The 22,068-nt window shown below is 39.2% G+C and overlaps 2 protein-coding genes across 4 annotated transcripts in view; both read right to left on the bottom strand.

Moving 5' to 3' along the window:
• Positions 1-1,108: 1,108 nt before the first annotated feature.
• On the bottom strand, positions 1,109-9,544 carry arl5a (ADP-ribosylation factor-like 5A). The gene is made up of 6 exons (XM_031732906.2): positions 9,182-9,544; positions 4,458-4,518; positions 4,161-4,308; positions 3,926-4,009; positions 3,305-3,456; positions 1,109-1,748 (listed from the first exon to the last, which is right to left on the bottom strand). Exons 1-6 carry the CDS (start codon positions 9,225-9,227, stop codon positions 1,700-1,702), a joined length of 540 nt encoding a protein of 179 aa, XP_031588766.1. The 5' UTR covers positions 9,228-9,544; the 3' UTR covers positions 1,109-1,699.
• Positions 9,545-9,780: 236 nt separating this feature from the next.
• The window catches only part of cacnb4a (calcium channel, voltage-dependent, beta 4a subunit), a 36,913-nt gene continuing 24,625 nt past the window's right edge, over positions 9,781-22,068 (bottom strand). For all 3 annotated transcript variants that reach the window (XM_031732907.2, XM_031732908.2, XM_031732909.2), the window contains 7 exons: positions 20,664-20,744; positions 17,148-17,206; positions 16,950-17,059; positions 16,678-16,829; positions 16,170-16,265; positions 15,844-16,020; positions 9,781-11,817 (listed from right to left, as the gene is read on the bottom strand). In XM_031732907.2, the coding sequence (XP_031588767.1) occupies positions 11,554-11,817; positions 15,844-16,020; positions 16,170-16,265; positions 16,678-16,829; positions 16,950-17,059; positions 17,148-17,206; positions 20,664-20,744 (939 nt within the window). In that variant the 3' untranslated portion in view covers positions 9,781-11,553. The remainder of the gene's footprint in view (positions 11,818-15,843; positions 16,021-16,169; positions 16,266-16,677; positions 16,830-16,949; positions 17,060-17,147; positions 17,207-20,663; positions 20,745-22,068) is intronic.

Raw genomic sequence — 22,068 nt, 5'->3', positions numbered from 1 at the left:
AAGAAGTCAGTAAGTCAATGAGAGGACAGGAGAGGAATTTATATATCCAAATATATATATACCAGCTTCTGAAGTGGGGCATCCCTGAAAAAGCTAGAAAACCACTGGGCTAAATAAATGTAAAATCTGCCATGACAGTAGATTTGATATCTTCTTACATGTTGATAAATTGTGCTGTCTAAATCTATAAAGAGTAAAAGTAAAATTCAGAGTCAACAGAGCACGGGTCAGCAGATCACAGCATGCTCACAGAGAAAACAAATCTACGGGAACAAAGAATATAAATTATTGTTATAAGTTATTCTTTTTCACATGCTGTACTCCTTCACCTGATCTAAGGGTTCCCACAACCTGCCAGATCCCACTTTAACTCCTAGGTACAGCTCGTGTCTAGTGAATATGAAGTGTCTGTGTTTATTTTTAGATTTTACTACATTTGCAAATACTTTCCATTGTGCAGGTCATGTTGGACTTCACTGCAATTAAATTGGTCAAGACTTACCATACAGAAAAGCATCTGACTGCTCTTTGGTTTTGCTCCAAGAGAGACTTTTTAGCCTCTTTTGAAGAACAGAGTAGAATAAAAACAATTTAGAACTGCAGAGCTGGGTGAATTAGAAAATAGTGGACTTATTACTTCTGGTGACACCTTCAGGACTTTATATAGCAGTATCTGCAAATTCGTGGAATGACTAATGTGCTACACATATCCAAACATTTATTAAAAGGTTTAAATTTCCCAGCCAAAAAGATTTTTCTGTTTCAGTTGTGACAACCCTGCTATGCAGTCCTTACAGAACTGTGTCTTTCCCTCTTAATCAAGCACTGTGTGCTGCCTACATTTTATAGCTGGTCCCTTCTTCTCTTTCTGAATCCCTCTGCCTTCCTACACTTTGGCTGTCTCTCCACTGTACTTCTGTAGGTGCTCGTCATCGTCCCTGAAAAGCATCGGGGACCACAAGCTCATGTGATACATTCTGCCCCCTAAAGGACTAAAAAAGAAAACGTCCAGTCACATTCACAGCATTCAATATGGTTCACAGATGTCTCTGGAAAAAGCAGATTCAAAAGAAAAGTCGCCAGAAAGAAATACTCATTCATGACACAATGCAATTCACCTGAAACAGATAAAAACACTTTATTTCAGTGATTATTAACAAGGACTGAAAGGAAGAGGGCACACTGTGATTCTACCCTCCCTTCTGCATGTTTCAGTCGCCATCAACCATAATCGCTTGAACATTCTGCTGCAGGCACCAAGTTTGAAGAGAATACTGGACTGTTCACACAGAGAGGCAATTAAAAACCACCACAGCCAGTTCGGTAATACTGCAAGGCCACCATGGGCTGGACTCACACGCAGTCCATGTAGAGTTCCAAGGCAGATACGTTGCTGACCTCTGTGTTTTGCTCAAAGGAAAACCGTGCAGAAATTTCATTTTAAATAATTCGAGTCTCTTTGTTGTTCAACGTCCTTCTGAAAAGGTAATGTTTTTTTTTTGTTCTCAGTTCAGATGCCTTTTGTAAAATAAATTATTACAGAAGTATATAAAGTTCTGGCAGCGGTCTGTCCATGTCAGCTTCACAAAGAAGAGGAGAGGGCCATCCATCAACTGACCTCACCCCCATCCTCATTTTCATATCTGGAGGCAAAAATAAGAGAGAAGGGGCACACTCCTAATGAACGTTTTCAAAGTCATCATCTCACACGCAGCCGTGACATCATCCACTCAAGACCCTGGCACAACCTAGAGGTTAAAAAAGAAAGAAAGACATTGGTGGAAGAGAGTGGGAGAGAAAAACAAAGAGAAAAGCATTAAGAAAAAAATTTTATACTGTACAAGAACAAAAGTTTAAGGGAAACTAATTGCTAATACTCTGGGCCTGTTACTGGTGTTATTTAGTACAAGAATATGAAGAATATTTAAAATAATCACAAAATTCACTGCAAAGTCTGCTAAATTTCACCTTTAATAAGCATCTCTTATTTTGCACCTGATGCGGCTCTGTGGTAGCTGTTGCTAGGAGTATTCAAGTGCATAATTGGCATGAATTGAAAAGAACTGAGCACCAGCGCCAAAGCTTTGGCTCTGTCCTATAAGTCATCATTAAGCCCCCATCCTGAATCTTTACAGCCAAGTCACACTTATTTCAGCAATAATACTGGTATCCCGATAAAACAGATGTTTTGTGTATTATTATAGGTAGCTAATTTATTTTATACAGTTGGCTGATGGGTTTGTAGTTTTTCATCAAATTTGTACACAGAGATCTTTCCATAATTAACACAATGAAAGCTCTAGGGTGCACAAAAGCCTCTGCATGTTTTTTCAGTAGTACATATACGCCAGGGGTGGGCAATTCCAGGCCCGAGGGCGGTGTCCCTTTTTAGATCTCACCTTGGGTCAACACACCTGAATCACATTAGTTCGTTACCAGGCCTCTGGAGAACATCAGGATGTGTTGAGAGCTAATTTAGCCATTTAAATCAGCTGTGTTGGTTCAAGGACACATGTAAAACCTGCAGGGACACCGGCCCTCGGTGCCCACCCCTGATATACGCGGTTCTGCTACAGCTCGGCTTTAACTTTCTATTATCAGATCTGTGACACACTATATTAATACGTTTGCCAGAATACAGCAATTAATGGGACTTATTGCTGCCACTTATAAATACCTGCCGTGTCAAACAGCATGCAGGGAAAAGGAAATACAAAAAAGAAGGACCACTGAGTGCATTTATGCACAAAACAGTAACTTCGTTAACGTACAAATGGGTCGAGGCTTGAAGGTAAATAATGTTCTGTGTTCTTCTACAGATCAAAAAGACGCTGTTAGCCTTCCTGAGCTGTCAGATTTATCCACATACAGTCCCCAGCTATTTCTAACTGAAGAGAAACATTGATTCTACTCTAGCTGACTCTCATTGATCTGAATTGCTGTTTCTGGAGAGAATCACATGCATGAAAGCTGCGCTTGTACTACTGTGGCTGGTACATTATTTGCTTCCTCATTGGGTCTGCTTTCTTTATGACTGGCTAATTTGTGCTGCTTTTGGTAGGAGAGTCATTTCTCAAATGAACAGGCTGCTTCTTTGTTAATAAATGAGAGCAATGTTAGTAGATCACCCTCACAACTTTCCACTCCCTCTGGTGCAATTTGGAGATTTTAGCGTCATGTTAATTTGCCCTGCTTAGTAAGTCTAACCCTTCATCACATTTTCCCTGCATAAAAGCAAATACTATATAATCATTTAATGCATACGTAAATTAAATTTTCTCATATAACAAGTTTATATCCTCACCCCTCTCCTGTGAGGGCACAACAGGCCTGGATGTGCCACTGGTGGTCTTTGACGGAGGTAAGCTGGAGGCTCTGGGAGATCTCAGCCACAGACATGCATCCTTTCACATCCTGCTTATTCGCAAAGATCAACAGTCCTGCCTTTCTCAAGTCCTGGAGACCAGATAAGAAACATCAAAAGAGAAGTCAAAATAAGGAAACATTTGTTTGCTTTGTTTTAAGTGTATTTTTAACACTGTGATGAGTTAACAGTACAGACAAAATCTCATTTACTGAAAAATGACTGATAGCATCAACTCAGAAAGACATTTCATATTCAGTATACATACAACGAACCAGAAAACAATAATACTGCTAGTATAGTTTCAGTAATATTTGAAATTTAAAAATTAAGCACCTTGAGATCAAGTTAATTTCTACTAGATTCTGACATCATGTGACAGAGCCTCATAAATAATGACTGCTCCATGGGACACATGGTTTCCATTATTTTATACCACAATATAATAATAACAACAATATAATAATAATAATAATAATAATAACAACATTAATTTGAATATATCTAATAAATTTACATTAAAATTATAAGCATCTTTGTCACTTTTCAAAAGGTACTCACTTCATGTGCTAGCATTCTGTAGAGTTCTTCTTTGGTTACTGAGATCCTTTCTCTATCTGTGCTGTCGACCACCACAATTACAAACTAGTCATAGAAGAAAGGGAGAAATAATGGACATGTAATTAAATAACAACCTCTGCCAAACCACAGGAACAGTCACACGTAACAGCAATGTAAGGGGAAGTCTTCAGAGTTTTCTTTCGTTCAGTCAGAGTGAGCCAACATAATCTCATACCTCTGTGTTTGTGTAGTATGTATTCCACGATGACCTAAGAGACTCCTGGCCTCCGATGTCCCACATCAAAAAATGAGTGTTGTTGACGACTATCTCCTCCACATTGCTCCCAATCGTTGGGGATGTGTGTACCACCTCATTCATTGAACTATTAACATAAAAACAATCTTTAGGTTCTGTTGACACAAGCAACATTTACAGAATAGCCATATCCATTTTTAATACATTATATGACTTGAGGAAAAAAAGAAAGAAACATAAAGACGTTTACTGTACAAGCCAGATTTGGATACTTACAACTGATAAAGAATTGTGGTCTTGCCAGCATTGTCCAGGCCCACAATAATAACTTTGTGCTCTGAAAGGCAAAAAGACAAAGAAATCACAGACTAACAGTGACATCAATATGTGGGTTTAATTGCTAAAGACTAACTGATGTATGGCTCTTATGTAAACAAAGTAGTTGGTTCAAAAAAATGTCTGAATTGAGGGAATCAAACAATGATCTTTTTACTAATCCATACCATCCTTTGGTACAAATTGTGTAGCTTCACACATCTAGGATCAGTGGGACATTGTGATGCTGTGAACAGTGTACCTTCACAGCTACAGATGACTTAGTGGGCGGTTTAAAGCAAGCTTGTAGAGTCAGGCTGCAGCCATCAGCAGCTGTGGATATAACATATAGACGCATCTCTCTAATGCACAAAAAAGCATTGGTGAAAAAGATAAACAAGATGTGACAGCTTAGATCGATTTCTATCTTGCTGCTGATACAAACAGAAGGCAAGATGTCCAATAGCAGACACAACCATAGGCCAAAGGTAAGGTTTTAACCTTGGTCTAGTGTGAAGGAACAAAGTGCTGATTATCATTTCCTTTAAAAAAATCTCATGTAAAATACTAGCCAGACAGAGCAACAGAACTAAAGGTCCTTTTCAAATGTAAAACGTCATTATGTTCCAATATTGCTGGTTGGTATAAGAATACATTTGGTATACTGGTCACAATTTCTTGAATAACAGGAATTTTTCAATTTCTATTATCTAGGTGTATGGCTCAACTAGAACCTGACCAGTAGTATTTGCTGATATACTGGTACCAGTATTTATAATGGCCAATAAATGAAAAATAAAAAGTAAAGAAGGAACAAGAGAAACATCATTCAACCATGTTATGAGTGTTGACGTGAGGGTTGCAACAAGTAGTAAACTAAAACTATTTGCTGATGCAGAGTTTTATAAAACCATGTAAATGTTTATTTGTAACAACAACATACTACAGCACGTCCTTGGGCCAGTATCAACTGCACTGTCTGCCATAACTGCACTAAATAGTAATGAGGCCCTAGAACAAGGGTAAATGGAAGATGAATTAGATGGAAGAAAACTGGGTCAGAGACTTTCAAATGCATGACAGCATTTAACAGAAAAACGTTGGATACAGACTGGGTAAAGCTTTCACGTTTTTACATTGAGGAATATTATTTTGAAAGTTGTTCCAGAATTTGTCAATGCAGTTTTCTACAGAATAATGAACCTCTGTCCATTTTTACTTCTGACAAACTCACTGCTCTACTAAGATGCTCTTTTCATACTCAGTTGTGTTACTGGCTTGTCACCAATTAACCTAGTTACTTACCTAATAAAATCCTCCAGTTGTTTCTTTTTTAGTAATGGTTACTTTTAGAACTGTTGTGTCACTGGTATCAAAATAAGCTAATATTTTTCATGAAACATTTGAACATTTGATGTTTTACATGATCTATTATTAGTAAAATATGAAGTCATGAGATTTGTAAATAATTTTTTATTTGCATTTTACAAAATTAAGTAACTTGGGGTTGTAATAAAATTGGGCTTTAAAACGAGGTTGTAATAACAACAATAACAATAATGATGATAATAACAACAACAACTTCATATACTGTGAAAATGCCTTACAGGTCATACAGCCCACCACTATGATGCCACCTCTATGAGAGAGAGAGAGAGATGAGGACTGAGGAGGAACAAAGACTGGTTGATGTCATTAGAAAAAACTAGTGCATGACAGAAAAAGCATGCACTACCTTCTATTTGTATTAAGCTGAGCTTAACAGACTTATCTTCGTGTTTTGTTTATAGAAAAATCTTGCGTCACACGACAAATACGCAAAGCATGCATTAAGTCTCCTATTGATATAAGATTACTGGGAAATAGCTCTTGCTGACATTTACGGATTAGGCAAAAACTGCAGCGTTTTGTTTTTTTGCAGAGTTTGTGGACTGAAAGTTAAAAAAATATATATCAAACTATAACTTTATAGTTTGTTTGTTTTTTGTTTTTTTGAAGATTAGAAAAGTAAAGCAATCTAAGTTTGGCTTTTACAGATCTCTACAGCCAAGCACACTGCAGCTCTTCCGATTACAGCATTATCTGTACAAGTTGTATGTTCGAACAGCGTGTTATAGTTATGTTTATGTAAATGTACATGGAAAACCCAACCTGTGTTACTCTGAATAAACTGCTATCATGGGATAAAGCCACAGCCACTTAAAAGTTACAACATTTCATTCAAACTGGACACATAGACAAATATCAGCATCAGCCTGTCGGTTGAGACATATTGGCTCTTAAGTTTTGAATACTCCTATGCCTTTTAGCACATATGATCTATAATCTGCTATGCTGAATAACAGAAGATAGAAAGGGTTCATTTGCTTACACTAGGGAAGGTGAAAATAATTTATATGCTCTAAAATATTTTTTGGAAGACAGTGAAGAATAGGAATGCCTATTATATCATATTTGTATATTATTGTATCTAGATCTATTACCACACTCAGTTTTTGCATGGATCCCCAAACTAACCTTTGACAAAACAACTTGTAATTCAAGGAAATCATAGAAAGTCCATAATCAGTGTGTAATCATGTACAGCTAAGCCTTCAGCTAACAAAACTAAAACTAAAACCTCAAAACTGAGGAAGCGAAAACTTTTGCAAACAGATCTGTGCAAGGTGAAAAATGAGCTTTATATATGCATTCTACCACACACAAAAAGTAAATCAAACAGCTGAGAAGACAATTATTTCCAGAACAGAACTCATAGGCCTTACTATACTGTCTACTGCACAAAAGCTGAAAAAAGGCAGGGGTGGGGGACTGTTGTGCGTAGAATAAAAAGGTCACACAGGTGTGAGCAAAGCTACTTGCACATATTCTTACAAAGCAAACTGTTATTCTCTTTAAATGTGGCCTGCACAGTGGTTGAGTGGATATACCCCCTCACCCAAAAGACAACTGCCATTGTTTTAAATTGGACTGCCACATGTGTGTTTATTAACTGTGTTTATTAACTGGCTTAAGAAATGTCTTAACATTCAGCAAAACACCAGCCTGTTCATAACTGAAAGGTAGCTAATTTACTATATTATAGCATAAAAGGAGAGGGGATTGGAAGAAGAAAATATTTAATTAAAAAAACCTTTAGTATATTTAAAATCTAGATGAACTTAAAAAATTCCCACTACTACTGTCTGCACAAATTTAACCCCACCTGTTGCCCAGAATATAGGATGGCCTGAGACAATTTCTAAAACAAAAGGCTAAGTCGTGGAAGCCATTAGTAAGCCAATACTGTGAACAAGGTTGTTTTCATGCCAACTAACACTAAACTGTCCAGACATCCAAGTTTGTAATGTCTAATCACATAACATATATGTTAATGTGCTTCTGTTCTTCCACTGGGTTGTCTCAGTCAGCTGGGTAAATGGTAAGACTTCTGAGATTTGGAAGTGCAGCTCTGAGGCTACATCCAGGGATGACAATAAAAGCTTTTCAGGCTTCAGGGACAGGATGGGTACAAGAAAATAAGAGCATAATTTAGAGTTGAGCAAATGGCAGTAAAACCTTTTTGTCTGGTCCTCTCACTCAGATGTATTATTATAGTATTGTTTGGCCACAAAACAGCTTATATGCATCTTGACATTGCTCCTACGTGTTTCTGGCCGTTAGGCAGAGCTTTAAAACATTACTCCTTACAGGGATGACTTTGTTATGTACATGACGACATTCTCTAACACGTCAGTGTAAAGTCTTCCATATGTGTTAAGTTAACTTGAGTTAGAGTGAAGCTAGGTGTCTGCGAAGACCTATTTTTATGTTATGATTCACATTATTTTCATACACATTAAAGCATTTAATGATCCTTTGTGCCCCTACAGAAGAGACCACACCCATCTGGGTAGACCTGTTTTATCGCAGGATAAGTGTGATCACTCAGAACGACTTCATATGTATTTGCTGTGATCCTTCCCTCTAAGTGGACAAGCGAACCCACACAACTCACCAACCAAACGGTTCCCAACAGAGCTGCTGGATCCCCTTACTCTAGGTGTCAAGGGTTCAGATTCTTCCTTTAATTTGTCACCTATCAGAAAACTCCTGACACTAACCTGATAAGATTAAGTGATCACACTGGCAGTACAAAGTCAGTGTGATTCAGTCTAAAGTCATTCGCTGGAGAATTTTGCTGATGTAGCTGACTTCAGTGTGCTCTGTTGGTGTAGCCATCTCCAGTCTCAATGCCGGTGTCAACCCGGACTGAACTCCGCATCACACTGTACCTCGAGGTTCATGTTACAGAGGTTTCGCAAGGACCTGTTAACTGATTCAAGATCACTAGCCAGGAATCTACTAGGTTTTGCCTATCTGCGCTCTAGAACCCGAGAGCATAAATAATCTAACACAAAGTTAATTCAGAAACGGAGCGCCATGTTCGCAGAAAAACTATCATCTTCGCCGGTCCATAGGTGAAATACTGACCATAACGTTAAATATAAACGATAAACCATGTGGCAACTTTTAAATTCACCGACAATACCAATAATGAAACAATAAACGTCCCGTCAAGGACAGAAACTGTTTACACGGCTAATTATGAGAGAACAGACCAGCGGGCCTTCTCTGACCACGGAGCCCCCTTAGCTCCTACACCTTCGACAGTTTCATGATAAATGCCACAGCACCATTCTTACCTTGGTGGTTAAAAAGCCTCCATAGCTTTGTAAATAGTATTCCCATGGCTGACGGTGATGAATTTCGATGCCAGCTTGTAACAATTCGCTGTACCTTAGCTAGCCTGCCTTGATGTTCAGTCCTGCCAACTTCAACTAGCGAGCTAACTTGCTAACTACAACGACGATGACCTGCCAAAGCATTCAAATACAACTGCCATACTTATATGAACTGACTTCTACTCTACATGACCTACGGGGTGAAAATGTAGGTCCGACGACTGATTTACCGTATGAAACAAAACCGAAAACGCTAAACACTGTCACTTGCTAGTTCGTATCAGCTGGCTGTTGTGAAGTACCCTGCACTGTCAATCTTGCGCATGCGTGTCTAGTATCTTATGGAGCGCTATACGGAAAGAAAAGCATTTATTATATTATATTATATTATATTATATTATATTATATTATATTATATTATATTATATTATATGCAAACTTAATCCACAAAAGGTTTAATAATTATTAAATACAGTAACAGGTAAATTATTTTTATGAATATTTCTATAAGCAAAAAACAACAAAAAACAAAAAAAAACAACAAAAAAAACCCCCACTGGTATCCATACAACAGCATAAGAGCAGTTTATTTCATTACAGTTGTAAAATGACAGTGCACACAACTTCTAATCAATGCATCATTCTCTCACAGGCAGTATTCAAATCTTTTAAATCGCTGCTTATGCTCCACTGTTTCGAAACTACAACAATAAAAGCTACTGTGTAAGGAAAATAAGAATGGAAGCCTGCTCGTCAGACTTCCTTCTCCAGAATCACAGCACGATGAGATCTCTGGTCTATGACCTGAAATAAAACGGAACTTTTCAATATCGAAATATTAAATTACAATATACAAGGATATGTCATGTTAAAAGGTAATGCTATTTAATCCCATATTAGCTGGTAGCGTACATATAAATTGAAAAATGGGGGAGAACTGGCTGCTCAACATTTCCATAAAAGTAGCATGTAAATGACACTATTAACAAAGGCAGTGCAGTCCTGCCCAAGTGCTTTTAGACAGCTTCTTACTTATCAGTAGTCTTTAATAAAACTCAAGGAGAATACACAGAAAAGCTGTAAATGACAATATGGAAGAGGTGCATGTTAAATTGCTACTAAAGGAAAGTGTTTAGTATTACTTTACTTTATAAAACCTTTTACTAATATATTTTTTGTCTACTGTTTGGTGGGTGTATGCAAGGCTCTAATATAAATGACATAAATGGAATGTAATTTATTGTTCTGGAAACTGAACTTTACACAAATTAAAATTTCTTTCCTTTGATTATTTTTCAGTGTATTATATATGGAAGCCCTCAATATAAGTCACTCACAAAAACCCAAAAGTCTTGCTTAATCCATGTCTTACAAAACCCATGACAGACAACAGCAGTTGATAAACGCATGGCATGTGAGAAATGCACTGTTGTGACCATTTTAAAGACTTCTGTGCTGGAAAAACCGCTTTTTTTCAAGAAACGAAATCATAAAATCACAAAAATAACATAACATAACTCTCAGAATCACACTCCCATCAGGGGTGAGAACATAAACGCTACACTTCTAGGTCTAAATGACCTCTCATTCCTGAGGTTGTGGAGCTTTGAAATGTATTAGTATCTGCATGAGTTTTCTCCTTTTCCGTCATATGATTTATGACAAAAACAGCGTTTAAAAAGAAAGGGAACAGGAAGCTACTGCATGAACCCTGAATTAGCCATTCATGTCACTTTAAAACAATAGTTGTAAAATTCAGGATTCGGGAGCAAGCTTTACAGGACTTATCACACACATCGAGGACAGCGGCACACAAACTCGAGTATTAAAGATGCATTAAACTCTCCTTCTACCAGCTCCTGAACCCGTGCAAACAAGTTCTGCACTGATCATCACCGCTGGATGCTGTGTGGCACTGGCCTGAGTCAGGTGGTCCCTGTAATTACAGTCTTACCTGCATGCTACAGTAACAGCTGAGACAGCGGGAATGGTCCAGAAGGGCCTAGTGTACTTCACCCACATGTCATACTGGGGACATATTCAAAACAGGTCCAACTTTCCCTCTTAAATATAACTTTTCTGACCTTGTGCTACTTTCATATCCAGTCCCTTGTTCACATCAAAGCAAGAGCAGGATTCTTATTTTTGGGTCCAAATGCCCATTCGTCAGGAGCCAAGGCCAAAGTAGATATGAGGTACTACACAAAATAAAAGGTGGTTTCAGTCCACGTGAATGTAAGAGATTTATCATGTAATAGCAAACTTTCCCCTTGTGTTCACGGTGGTTGCTTAAAGAGACACAGGCCTATACTTTGTTAACAGCAGGCCACAGCTCAGAGCCGGTGCCTGGAGTCCTGGCTATAGCCTCCCGGGGATCCTCGGTTACGGTGAGGCTTATAAGAGTCCTGGTAGGGGTCCTGGTAGTCCTCCTCCACCAGAGGAGAGTGGTCCCTGCTGTGCTGTGAGCCTGAGGAGAGACGGTTGCGATTCTTCCGTGCCCGCTCGTTATGGCAGTTCTCATCGGCAGGCATTAGGCTGCGACGTTCAACAGGTGAATGGTCTGTCGTCGTGTGGTTGCTGTTCCGGTTTCTTTGGGCCTGTTTGAGAGAAGTAGTGCTGATTTCAAACTGCGTTTTGCTTTTTTAACACTTAAACAAAATAAACATAACCACACATTTTTAATATGTTTGCATTAGAGTCCAACAGATTTATCAGTGGGCTGGTATTATCGGCCCATATCAGATATTTGACGATTTATTGGTTCTACTTTTATAATGGCCAATAAATGAAAAATCCAAGAAGTAAAGATGGGAGAAACACCCTTCAACGCTTCAATAATTAGTGCTGACATTTTATAGTTTGTCCACCAGAGGGCACTTTGCAACTTCCCTGTTGGGAACGGATTTGGAATGCTACAAACAACAACTAGCTAATCTGAATGGAGCCAGACAGAGTGTAAGCGAGTAAATAAAAAAAATAAAATCATAACAAATAAAATTGTTTGTTGCTCATGGTTATTTTGAGTCTTCTTCATTGGTGTCCCCATGAAATATATTATTGTAGATACCAAAAGGTTGATTCTGTTCATCTGGATCTAGCATTTTCAATGGGGCAAACGTTTCATCATTCATCCAAGTGACTTCTTCCTCTTGATCAATGGTCATGAGAATTTGCATATTAATGATTTGGACCACTGTGAGCGATCGGATATGGGTCTGACCTCACGTAGCCAATGTTCTCAGAATCATATCTGTTATTAATCTCTGTCTCTCTAATTTTCCTTCTCTCATGTGTCTGAGATGGCCCCGCCCCTCCCTGAACACACAAAGGTTTCTTCCTGTTAAAAGGGTTTTTTTCTTCCCACTGTCGCCAAAGTGCTTGCTCATAGCGATCCCTTGGACCACTGTGTGCAATATAAAAGCGACATTGGACGTGTATAAATAAAATTGAACTGAACTGAACTGTTGGACGTGGCACTGTCACGCCAGCATCAAATCCATCCAAGTTACATGATTTATTAAAATAATCAAATTACAGCATTTACATTTATGTTAGACTACTTTTAATTAACTGCTTTAGCCCACTTACAATGAAAATTTAAAAAAATCTTGTTCATGACCTGTGTAGCATGTTAACACTATTGGAAGTAAAAATAACTTGAACTCCAATTTTGAAAACACAACTTTATTTATTTATTTATTTTATAAAGCTCTGACTTGTATTATGAGTATGAGTCTGTGGTCTGCGAGAGAGTCCTGTAACTCTCTGTCTGCAAAATACAGTATATAATGACCAATGCAATTAATTAATTATATAGTTACTTCTTCAAAAAAGTTACTGAGTTTTGCAAACACCAAAGTTTTTTGCAGCTGTTTACCTAAAAATGCAGCCAAGGCGTTTTTTAAACAAACATTTCAAACTATTTACAGAACAATCAGCTGTTCTGCATCAAATCTGATGCCACACAAATTATTTGTGTCACTCCAAAAAATAATTTCTGTCCAATATGAGATAAAGGAGAACAACAGCCTGATGCCTGCAGGCCTGGCAACAGGAGATGTATCACTCCTGTAACACCTGTAACATTCAGCAGCTGCCTCATTGTTCTGACACACTCAACAAAACTATTGACTACACTACACACTAACTACACACCAACTATACAAGATTTGCGCTAAACGTCGCAAATCTCTCACATCTCAAAACCGCCGTCACTCCTAAAACTTCCTCCCGTTTCTTAACAACTAGATGCCATGTTTTGATTGGTCAACATGGTACATTTTTCGACCAATAGGAAAGGGTGGGGGGTGTTTTGGTTTTGTTTTTGCTCACAGGCGGAGAGTGCTTTCGAGCGTTTTCCTTATAAAACGCCGTTTTCACCGTTTCTTCCCGCAGTAAATATAAACAACGATAGTATTCAGGAAGAAAAACAAACACTGCATATATTTTTTATCATAACTCCGGTTTTACGTGGCCTATCAACACAATTTAAAAACTGTTATAAAGTCCACACGTTTTCCGCCAATTGTTCCGTCTGTCCTGCTCACATCTCCAATGGTTGTACACGTTGTCATTAATGTGGCTTCACTCCACGTCAGCCACGCCGCTTTGCTAACTAAAACACCGGTGTCGGCACATAAGGACGCTGTCATAGCCTGTCAACGACGTTGATTAGCTGCGTACAGTATATACGAATGTGAATCACGTGATTGGCTGGACTATGGGATAAGGCGGCATCGTTCTAATCCCATACTGGAGCAGCCAGTCGCTTACTGACTAACACTGCAAAACAGAATTGTTAACGTATTTACTTTAATTTCAATTCAGGTTAGATTTTTTTTTTTTGTGCACAACGCAGATTTTTTCTGCGCAGAGACCGTGCCATCAGTGCGCAATTGCGCACGCGCGCAGCTTAGATGGAACATTGCTCACAGCCTATTGTTCTTTAAGTGTCTAGGTTCCATTTTTTGTGCAAATGTACAGTTTAAAAGGCTGGGGAAACCTGCAGTCAGCTGAGACTAAAGAAGTCACTTGGATGAGTGACGAAATGTTTCTCCCACTGAAAACGCCACGTCCAGATGAACAGAATCAACCTTTTGGGATTTGCTTACCTAGATGATTGAGCATGTATCAATACATTATTGTAGATGTTTATGGAAATAGTGCTTTTGTTCAAATAATCAATTAAAAAAGCGGTACTTTTCAAGCAAACAGATGTTTTCAAATACATTTTTTCTTGCAAAAATCAAGATTGAGTACCAGCAACACAGTGGTTAGCCGAAAGCAGCAGACAAAGGACAAATTAAGAAAACTTCTCTTTAAAATCTCATAATGTGGAATACCATAAGAGCAAAACTGTCAGAAACCGGTGGGACCCTGGTATACCCATCTATAGTCTGGTCTGAAGTGTTTTTTTACTGGAAGACTGAGAGCCAAAAACTGTTTCTCTGATGTGGAAACAAAGCCAAATGACTCACCTACATTCAAAAAGCACTAGAATCTGTGTAAAAAACATGCCAGATGCTCTGGAGTCATGAATCAAAGTTTAAAGTATTTGGCTCCAACTTGAAGCAGATTGCCTAAAGACTAGAGAGTACTGCAGAGATGAAAGTCTACAGGCAAGGTAAAGGCTCTGGTAGAGGTTCTTTGCAAGTTTATGGGCATCATATCTGCTAATAAAGTGGGTCTAAGATAAGATTCGTATCTGTATTTCAGTGCCATCAGTGAGTCATCTCATCAGCTCCAAAATCAGTGCCAACATACAGCTAAATTCAAAGAATTATCATCAGACAATAAGAACAAGGAGTTCTGACCCCCACAGAGCCCTGATCCCATAGCCTTGGATTATATTACACAGAAGAATGAAGCCGATTCTTGGAACAAAAACAAACTACCTGCCAAGTACTCTGAAAAATACGTACACCTAGGAGGTCAGTTTGTCTTAAACACAAGTGTGATGTTTCACATGCACTTTTTCTTTTACAGCATTAGTTATTAAAAGTTCTATAGTTCCTACTTACAGTATTGAGGAAGTTACAATTACAATAGATAAAAATATAAAAAGTTTTTAAAATAGTGTTACAGCCCATTTCACTGTTAAACCATGTTGTTAGTAGGTACCAAAAATTATATTTACTTTATTTCACTATACCCTACCTAACCTTTAGGTGCCTGGGCTGTACTGAGGATTTCAGTAGATACTAGAGTCATCTGTTGTCCACTAAACCCTGCTGTGGATATTTTTCCAGCATTGAAAATGTGACCACAAACCATTATAACTAACTCTAAGCATCCAAGGCTTCTGCTCTACATCAGTAAAGGAGCTGCAAGCTTTTTACTTTAAAGACAGCAGGAGGGCCTTTGTTTCTCGAAAGATTTTAGTGTGGCTTTCATCTTGTTGCTAGAACATTTTACTGCTAATACCATGCACCTCAGCTATGGCTTTAGGGCATAGTGCATTATCAAAAGCTGAGTATTCACACACTGAAATGATCCAAATTTTCTTCTATCCAGCAGGTTGGTAAATCGAAGTCATACATGAGTGAAATCTGGGATTTAGTAAAACAACAAGAGAAGAAAAGAAACCCCGGACAGTTTTTTGTTCTTTAACTTCATAAATTCACCTGAATGGCAGCAGGATACGGGGAGAGAGCAGTGGAGCCCAGATTGCGTCCCAGGAGGGGGTTGAGCGGCATGGAAAGTGAAGTGTGCGTCGCACGCCAGTACGCCTCCAGGTACTCTGCCAGGTGTTCACAAGCATCTTCAAGCTGGTTCTCATCCAAAATAATATCAAACATCTCCTAAGGTGGGAAAAGAAGAGAGGAAGGTGTAACTGCTGCTGCATTTGGATTTCTTTTCACCATCTTTCCCCACTTGTGATTACATCATGAAACCTAACTTAGAAGCTGTTGCTTCCCTTAATTAAAAAAAGGGGGTGATGATTACTCACAGAAGGACACTGTGCTAGTTTCTCTGCTGCAACAAGCTGCACATTCAAATGTTTGCTTTGAGACTTCCCTCTTGATTTGATCAGCCGCTGCAAGACCTGTGGGTGACACAAAAACAGCATAAAAATTAAGAAACTAGAAGACTAGTCGTAAAAGGCCCTTTTTCTGCACCATCTACTGCCATTGAAATTGGACTCTGTTACATGTAGGTTTATGACAAGAGATACTTTTCTAGAAAATCCAGCCAACACAAGCAATGGCACGCCTGTCACTGCTCCAAACTCACATTACAGTCAAGCCTATGACATTCTCTCACTGCCTGCAAGGGTTTCTTGGTATTTCACAACTTACACTGACACTTGGCATGTTAGTAGCTGTCAAGTACAACACAGTACTGATTTTTGTCATTGTTTCTAAATAATATCAGTTTAAAAAAAACCACAATTTTAACATAATATATAGTATCCTGTTAAGCTAATGTAATTAAGTAATTTAAGCTTTTAATCTCACCTTAGGCGAGGACACCTTAACATGGACGATAATGGGTGCTAATGAAGTCTTGATGAGCTGCGCTGGGTGGTTAATGGTGTCAGCATCCAAAACCACCAGCTGTAAAGACCTGGCCAGCTCAAAGATCCTCTCTATTTCACTCTGGACCTCAGCTGCGAAAAGTAAAGAATGTACGGCAGAGCAAATATGAACAAGAAACAATATGCAACATATTTACGCTCCACATCACCTTAAGACATGCGCATCATTGAGTGAGTTTCCTGTAGCTTTACCAAGGCTGGAGCGGGTGTTGGATCTCTCAATGATGGCCCTCTTACTGGGGTTGTTTAGTACTGACCTCTTGGCCAACGATATGTCAGCTGTTACCCTCGTGATGGATATCCTGGAACAAAAACTGTACGCGTCACACAGAGCACGGCCAGCACCTCGATGCATTATATGATAAACTCTGCTTCGCTTTCACTGCTCACCTCCCATCGAACCTGTGCTTCAGGAAGTCAAACAGCGCTTTCTGCATCATGTCGGTGACCTGGGGAGCGGAGAAGGCGGCGCAAACAACATGGACATGGGAAAAAGAGGAAGAAGAGAAGAATAGATTAAAACACGAGTGAATTAAAGGCAGGGGAAATAAGAAAGAGTGTCAAGCTTGTTACTGTTACAGTCCCTGAGTCTTGCACCATCATTTTGAGGGTTTTTTCATGTTTCCTTTTGGAAACATATTTCCAAAAGGAAACATGCAGATATTACATATTTGTAATATCGGGTGTAAGTCATATTCTTTATTACCACATTGCTTTGTATATATTTAATTTGACTTTTGGGTCTCGCAGATCTGGCTTTCCTCGGCATTGGATTCATTCCCGGTCACCCCAGATGGCCGCCCCTCCCTGAGCCTAGTTCTCCGGGAGGTTTCTTCCTGTTAAAAGGGGTTTTTTCCTTCCTTTCCCACAGACACCAAGTGCTTGTAGATAGGGGGCGTTGTTTGATTGTTGGAGTTTTCTCTGTATTATTGTAGGGTTTTTGCCATACAATATAAAGCACCTTTCTGTGTTCGCCTGTCTTGTCTTCTCGTCTTCCTCTGTGCCAAGTAAATTCTATTACCCTGTTCTGTTGTGTCCCACTTCCTGTTTTATTTTGGTAATGGTTGTCCTCTGCATCTTGTATGCTATTGTCTTCAGCTGTGTTTAGAGCTGCACCTGTTTCCTGTTCATGCATCACTTCTTGTCTATATATTATGTCAGTCTCCTCTTGTCCTATTTTACATTGTCTGCATAGTTCTGTGTTCTCTAGCATTGTTTTCCTTGTCCTATGACTACCCTGCACTGCTATTTAAAGCACTTTGAGTGATCAAGCAGAGTAGAAAAGTGCTATATAAGAATCAGACCATTTACCATTTGCTAACCAGTTGTTAATCTCTGAACTTCAGCATTAAAAGGCTCGCTTTGAGTTTAACTTCAGCATCCACTTGTCTGCCTTTGGGTCTGCAAAATTATCCACTACCCACACAGCACACCCGATGGCAGTACCAAGCAAGCAAAAGGTGGCTATAGAGGCTCATAACATGAGCAATTTTATGCAGCTATGGAGCAGAGCAGGCAGTAAAAGAAGCTAGCCCCCCCATTATTCATTCTGATGGTCCACCGTCAGTCTCTGGCTAAGCCACATTTTTACATTACACACTTGACCAAGCTATAGTCTACCCTGTGAAAAGTTTTTTTTCCCTCCTGGCTGATGAACGTGGGTCACATTAAATAAAGCGATCAAAAGCTTCAGCGAGCGATGTCGCAAAGACGAGTGCACAGGTGATAAATTTGGGGCAATCCCTCGGTGTAGCTTTGAATATATAGCCTTGGCTGGTGAACATGATTGCAGCTCTGTGGCCTTGAACTGAAACAGAAGTTTAACTTCAGAAAGTTACTCTCAAAGACATACACGTACACTTCCCAAGGTCTTTGACTCAGAAAAGAAATACATGGATTTGTGAATAAAATCAGGCAAAGGCGACTATTCGATTGCGCCAGTTGTCGCTCTAAATTGGTCAAAGTACACTGACACTTACATTGGGTTGACAGGGGCTTCATGCCCTTGGGGCTGCAACACGAAGCAGTTGTAAGGAAAAATACTGCTATTAAAATGTCAAAATACATAAATGCTCTACTCACATTTGAGGTTCTTGTTTAAATTTACTTAAAGGGACAGTTGAGGAAAAAGAAACCGTAGTGCTCTTTATCCATCTACATTGCCACTTTTGAAGATATTAGTTGTAGAAAAATCAGCTCTCCCCAAAAGACTACAAAGTGTACATATACCATGACAAGAGGTCACACTTGTGTAACTGTGTAAGCTGTTCCATAGTTTTGGAGCTGAGGTGTGGAATCCACAGTCCCGCTTTAGATGGGTGCCAAGAAAATCCTTATCTGTGGACCTTAAAAACTGGTTTGGAGAATAGGGGTGAAGTAGATCAACAACACAGAGCCTCGCCTCACAAGTGAAAAAAAAACAAGATTTTAAGCTGAAATCTAAAGCTGGGAAGAGGCCGCTGCAGATCATTTAATAATGGGGTGATATGAGAAGATTTATGAGAGTGAGTTAAAAGCCTTGGAGTAGCATTTCGGAGAGATGTGAGGTCATTAATAGATGCTTTAGACAGACATTAAAACAGTGCATTACAATAAAACAAGTTAGGGGAGATGAAGGTATGAGCATGGTCATTTTTTGCCTGTATTTTACGTGACAGTAGTAGATAGTAGACAAGAAAGTTGGCTGTGAGCGAGGGGCAATGACACATAGGAAATGGGCGGAATCAAACCCAGACCCCTGCTATGCATATGGATCACTTGCTAAACCAAGTGAGTTTTACTTTTTTAAAGAAATTTTCAAAGTGCATCTTTTTGTGCAACAGTACAACTGCACAGAGCTTCACGCAACCTTGAAATATTGCACGTGACACCTATTAATTACCACGTGATTACATGTTAACTCTGCGGCACTGGCAAAATAAATAAATAAATAAATAATATCATTGCTCACACATAAAAAAACCTGTAGGCTACTGCATTAACAGATAAACTAAAGGTTTGGGACATGAAAAGTATCTCAAGGCGCGGTACACATTATTTTGTGTTTCTAATTTCAAGCGATGCTCCACTTTTTCAGACTGATGCAGCTTAACCAGAAGGTTGTTACCACGGCAACACCAGGATGGGAGACAAGGACTGTGATTCCATGACAACTGACTTCAGCACTCCCACCTTCCACAGCCTCCTTGGCCTCCTTTATGCTTTGCACTGTCGTTCCAACCGATTATCGACGAGCAGTTTGGATTTGGATGCTGTATCCCCGAGAACGCTCATCGCAGAATGAATTAACTGGGATTGAAATTCAGTAACTTACAACATGATGTAATATATATGTAAGGCATGAGTCTGCATGGCCCATATGGACGCATGTTAAGGAAACTCACCCTGCTGAATTCTTTATCCAATAGATTTAAATTCCTGTTCCTGTCCAATAAAGATTGCAGACATGGTCTGAGGTAATACTTGGTTGCCTTCTTTCATTCTGACTGATGAAGACACACTGCTGTCGAAATGTCAGCCTGATTGCAGAATTAAAAGCTGTGAATTCATCAGCATGCTCCAGCCCCTTCTGTCCTTTCAAAGTTTGCTCACACTGGGAAGCACTCAATACAGTATTCTGCTGTAAAACTAATGTCACGTCACAGTCTTAAATTAAGGATGTCCTCACTAAGTAACAGTGAATTTGAATGAACAGCACTATCAGGCTTGTTATTTCCAAAGTGTTTTAATAGGATCTAATAAGGTAATGAAGTATCTGCGTCTGGACCACAGGACTTCTGACTGGTCTCTTTCATCAGGACTAGTGAAGTCACCCTTCATGATAAAAATGACTCATTTATTTGTTCATCTTTTGTGGAGGAAAAAAAGGCTGAGTCAGTCTGCTGGAGGAGCAGCAGTGTGTCTTACCTCATAACCTTTCAGGGAGGGTCCCACCAGGACAACTGGCCTCATGGAGGGAACCACGTCATATGGCGGAACATGCTCAGCCTGGAGGGCCAGAAACACAGAGATAAAGTCAAGCTCTAATATTTTTAGCATTTATTTCCTAAAGTCTGAAAGCAACCCAGAACTTCCCCAGTGTGTCTGAGTGTAAGTGGAGAAATACTTTAACCAGTGCCAGCACCAGGCCAGAGAAAGATGTTGAAATCAAAGATTTTAAACGACTTCTGCCTCGTCAAAACTGTGAATTAAAGATTAAGTAGTAGTAAACACTGATGAAAGCTGCTCTGAAGTTCACAACCTTAACTGGATGGTTGTGTCAAATTTGATGCAGCAGAAATGAAGGGCAACAATGTTGCAACTAGGGCTGCTCAATTAATCGAATTTTAATCGTGATTACGATCTGGGCTTTCAACGATCATTAAAAATGACTGAGCCGATTATTAGCTCCTCCTCTCGCGCTGCTCCGTGCGGCAAATCGAGCGCACCTCTCTGCGTTTCGAACACGCGTCACAACAATTAAGAGGACCCGAGGGAAGCTCGGAAAGCTCGGAAAGCTAAGCAGAAGTTATTTGGTGAGGAGAGGATAATGGGTGCTGAAGAAAGAATGCCGTTGGTTGAAAAGAGAGGTAAAACGACTTCAGTGGTGTGGAAACATTATGGGTTCGCGGAGTCAGACGTGGATCAAGTGTCGTAGCTGCACCACAGAGCAACACTACAAATTTATTCAATCATTTGAAGACCGCTCACAAAGTGACATACGATCAAACAATGAAGGAACATAGAGAAAAAACTCATGACAACGCCTGCTTCATCCTCACAGACTTCCATTCATGCTACCCTGTACAACGCGACTAAATATCCCACCAGCTCCCAGAGACACAAGGAACCAGTATTATGCAGTATTTTGAAGTTCACTAAACATAGATGTATACATTTTTCATTTATTTTTTATATTGCAAACATTTGCACTGTTATCAGTATTTGCACACTATTTTATATTATTTTTTTGACATCTTTAAAGCCATTATTCAATACATTGTTATTGTTAAATAAATATCATCAAATAATCGAGATCTCAATTTCAGTGAAAATAATCGTGATTATCATTTTTGCCATAATCCAGCAGCCCTAGTTGCAACTATTTTAATAAGGTGCTACCACGTGGCTTGTTCGTTTAAATAAATGGCCTGTATGCGTTTAATAAAAATTGGCACTGGATAGTGTATTAGTAACAGATACAGATGGCCCCGCCCCTCCCTGAGCCTGGTTCTCCCGGAGGTTTCTTCCTCTTAAAAGGGAGTTTTCCCTTCCCACTGTCACCAAAGTGCTTGCGCACAGGGGGTCATATGATTGTTGGGTTTTTCTCTCT

Source organism: Oreochromis aureus, linkage group 16 (genome assembly GCF_013358895.1).
Source record: "Oreochromis aureus strain Israel breed Guangdong linkage group 16, ZZ_aureus, whole genome shotgun sequence".
Classification (NCBI taxonomy): Eukaryota; Metazoa; Chordata; class Actinopteri; order Cichliformes; family Cichlidae; genus Oreochromis; species Oreochromis aureus.
Note: the sequence above shows the minus strand (reverse complement) of the source record. Positions and strands in the feature narration are given on the sequence as shown.

Excerpts from the sequence above, each read along its gene's own strand:
- arl5a (XM_031732906.2), bottom strand. The coding sequence starts at position 9,227 with ATGGGAATACTATTTACAAAGCTATGGAGGCTTTTTAACCACCAAG. Across the intron at positions 4,309-4,457 it reads ACCACAATTCTTTATCAGTT|TTCAATGAATGAGGTGGTAC; the intron begins GTAAGTATCCAA and ends TTATGTTAATAG. Across the intron at positions 1,749-3,304 it reads TGTGCCCTCACAGGAGAGGG|GTTGTGCCAGGGTCTTGAGT; the intron begins GTGAGGATATAA and ends TTTAACCTCTAG.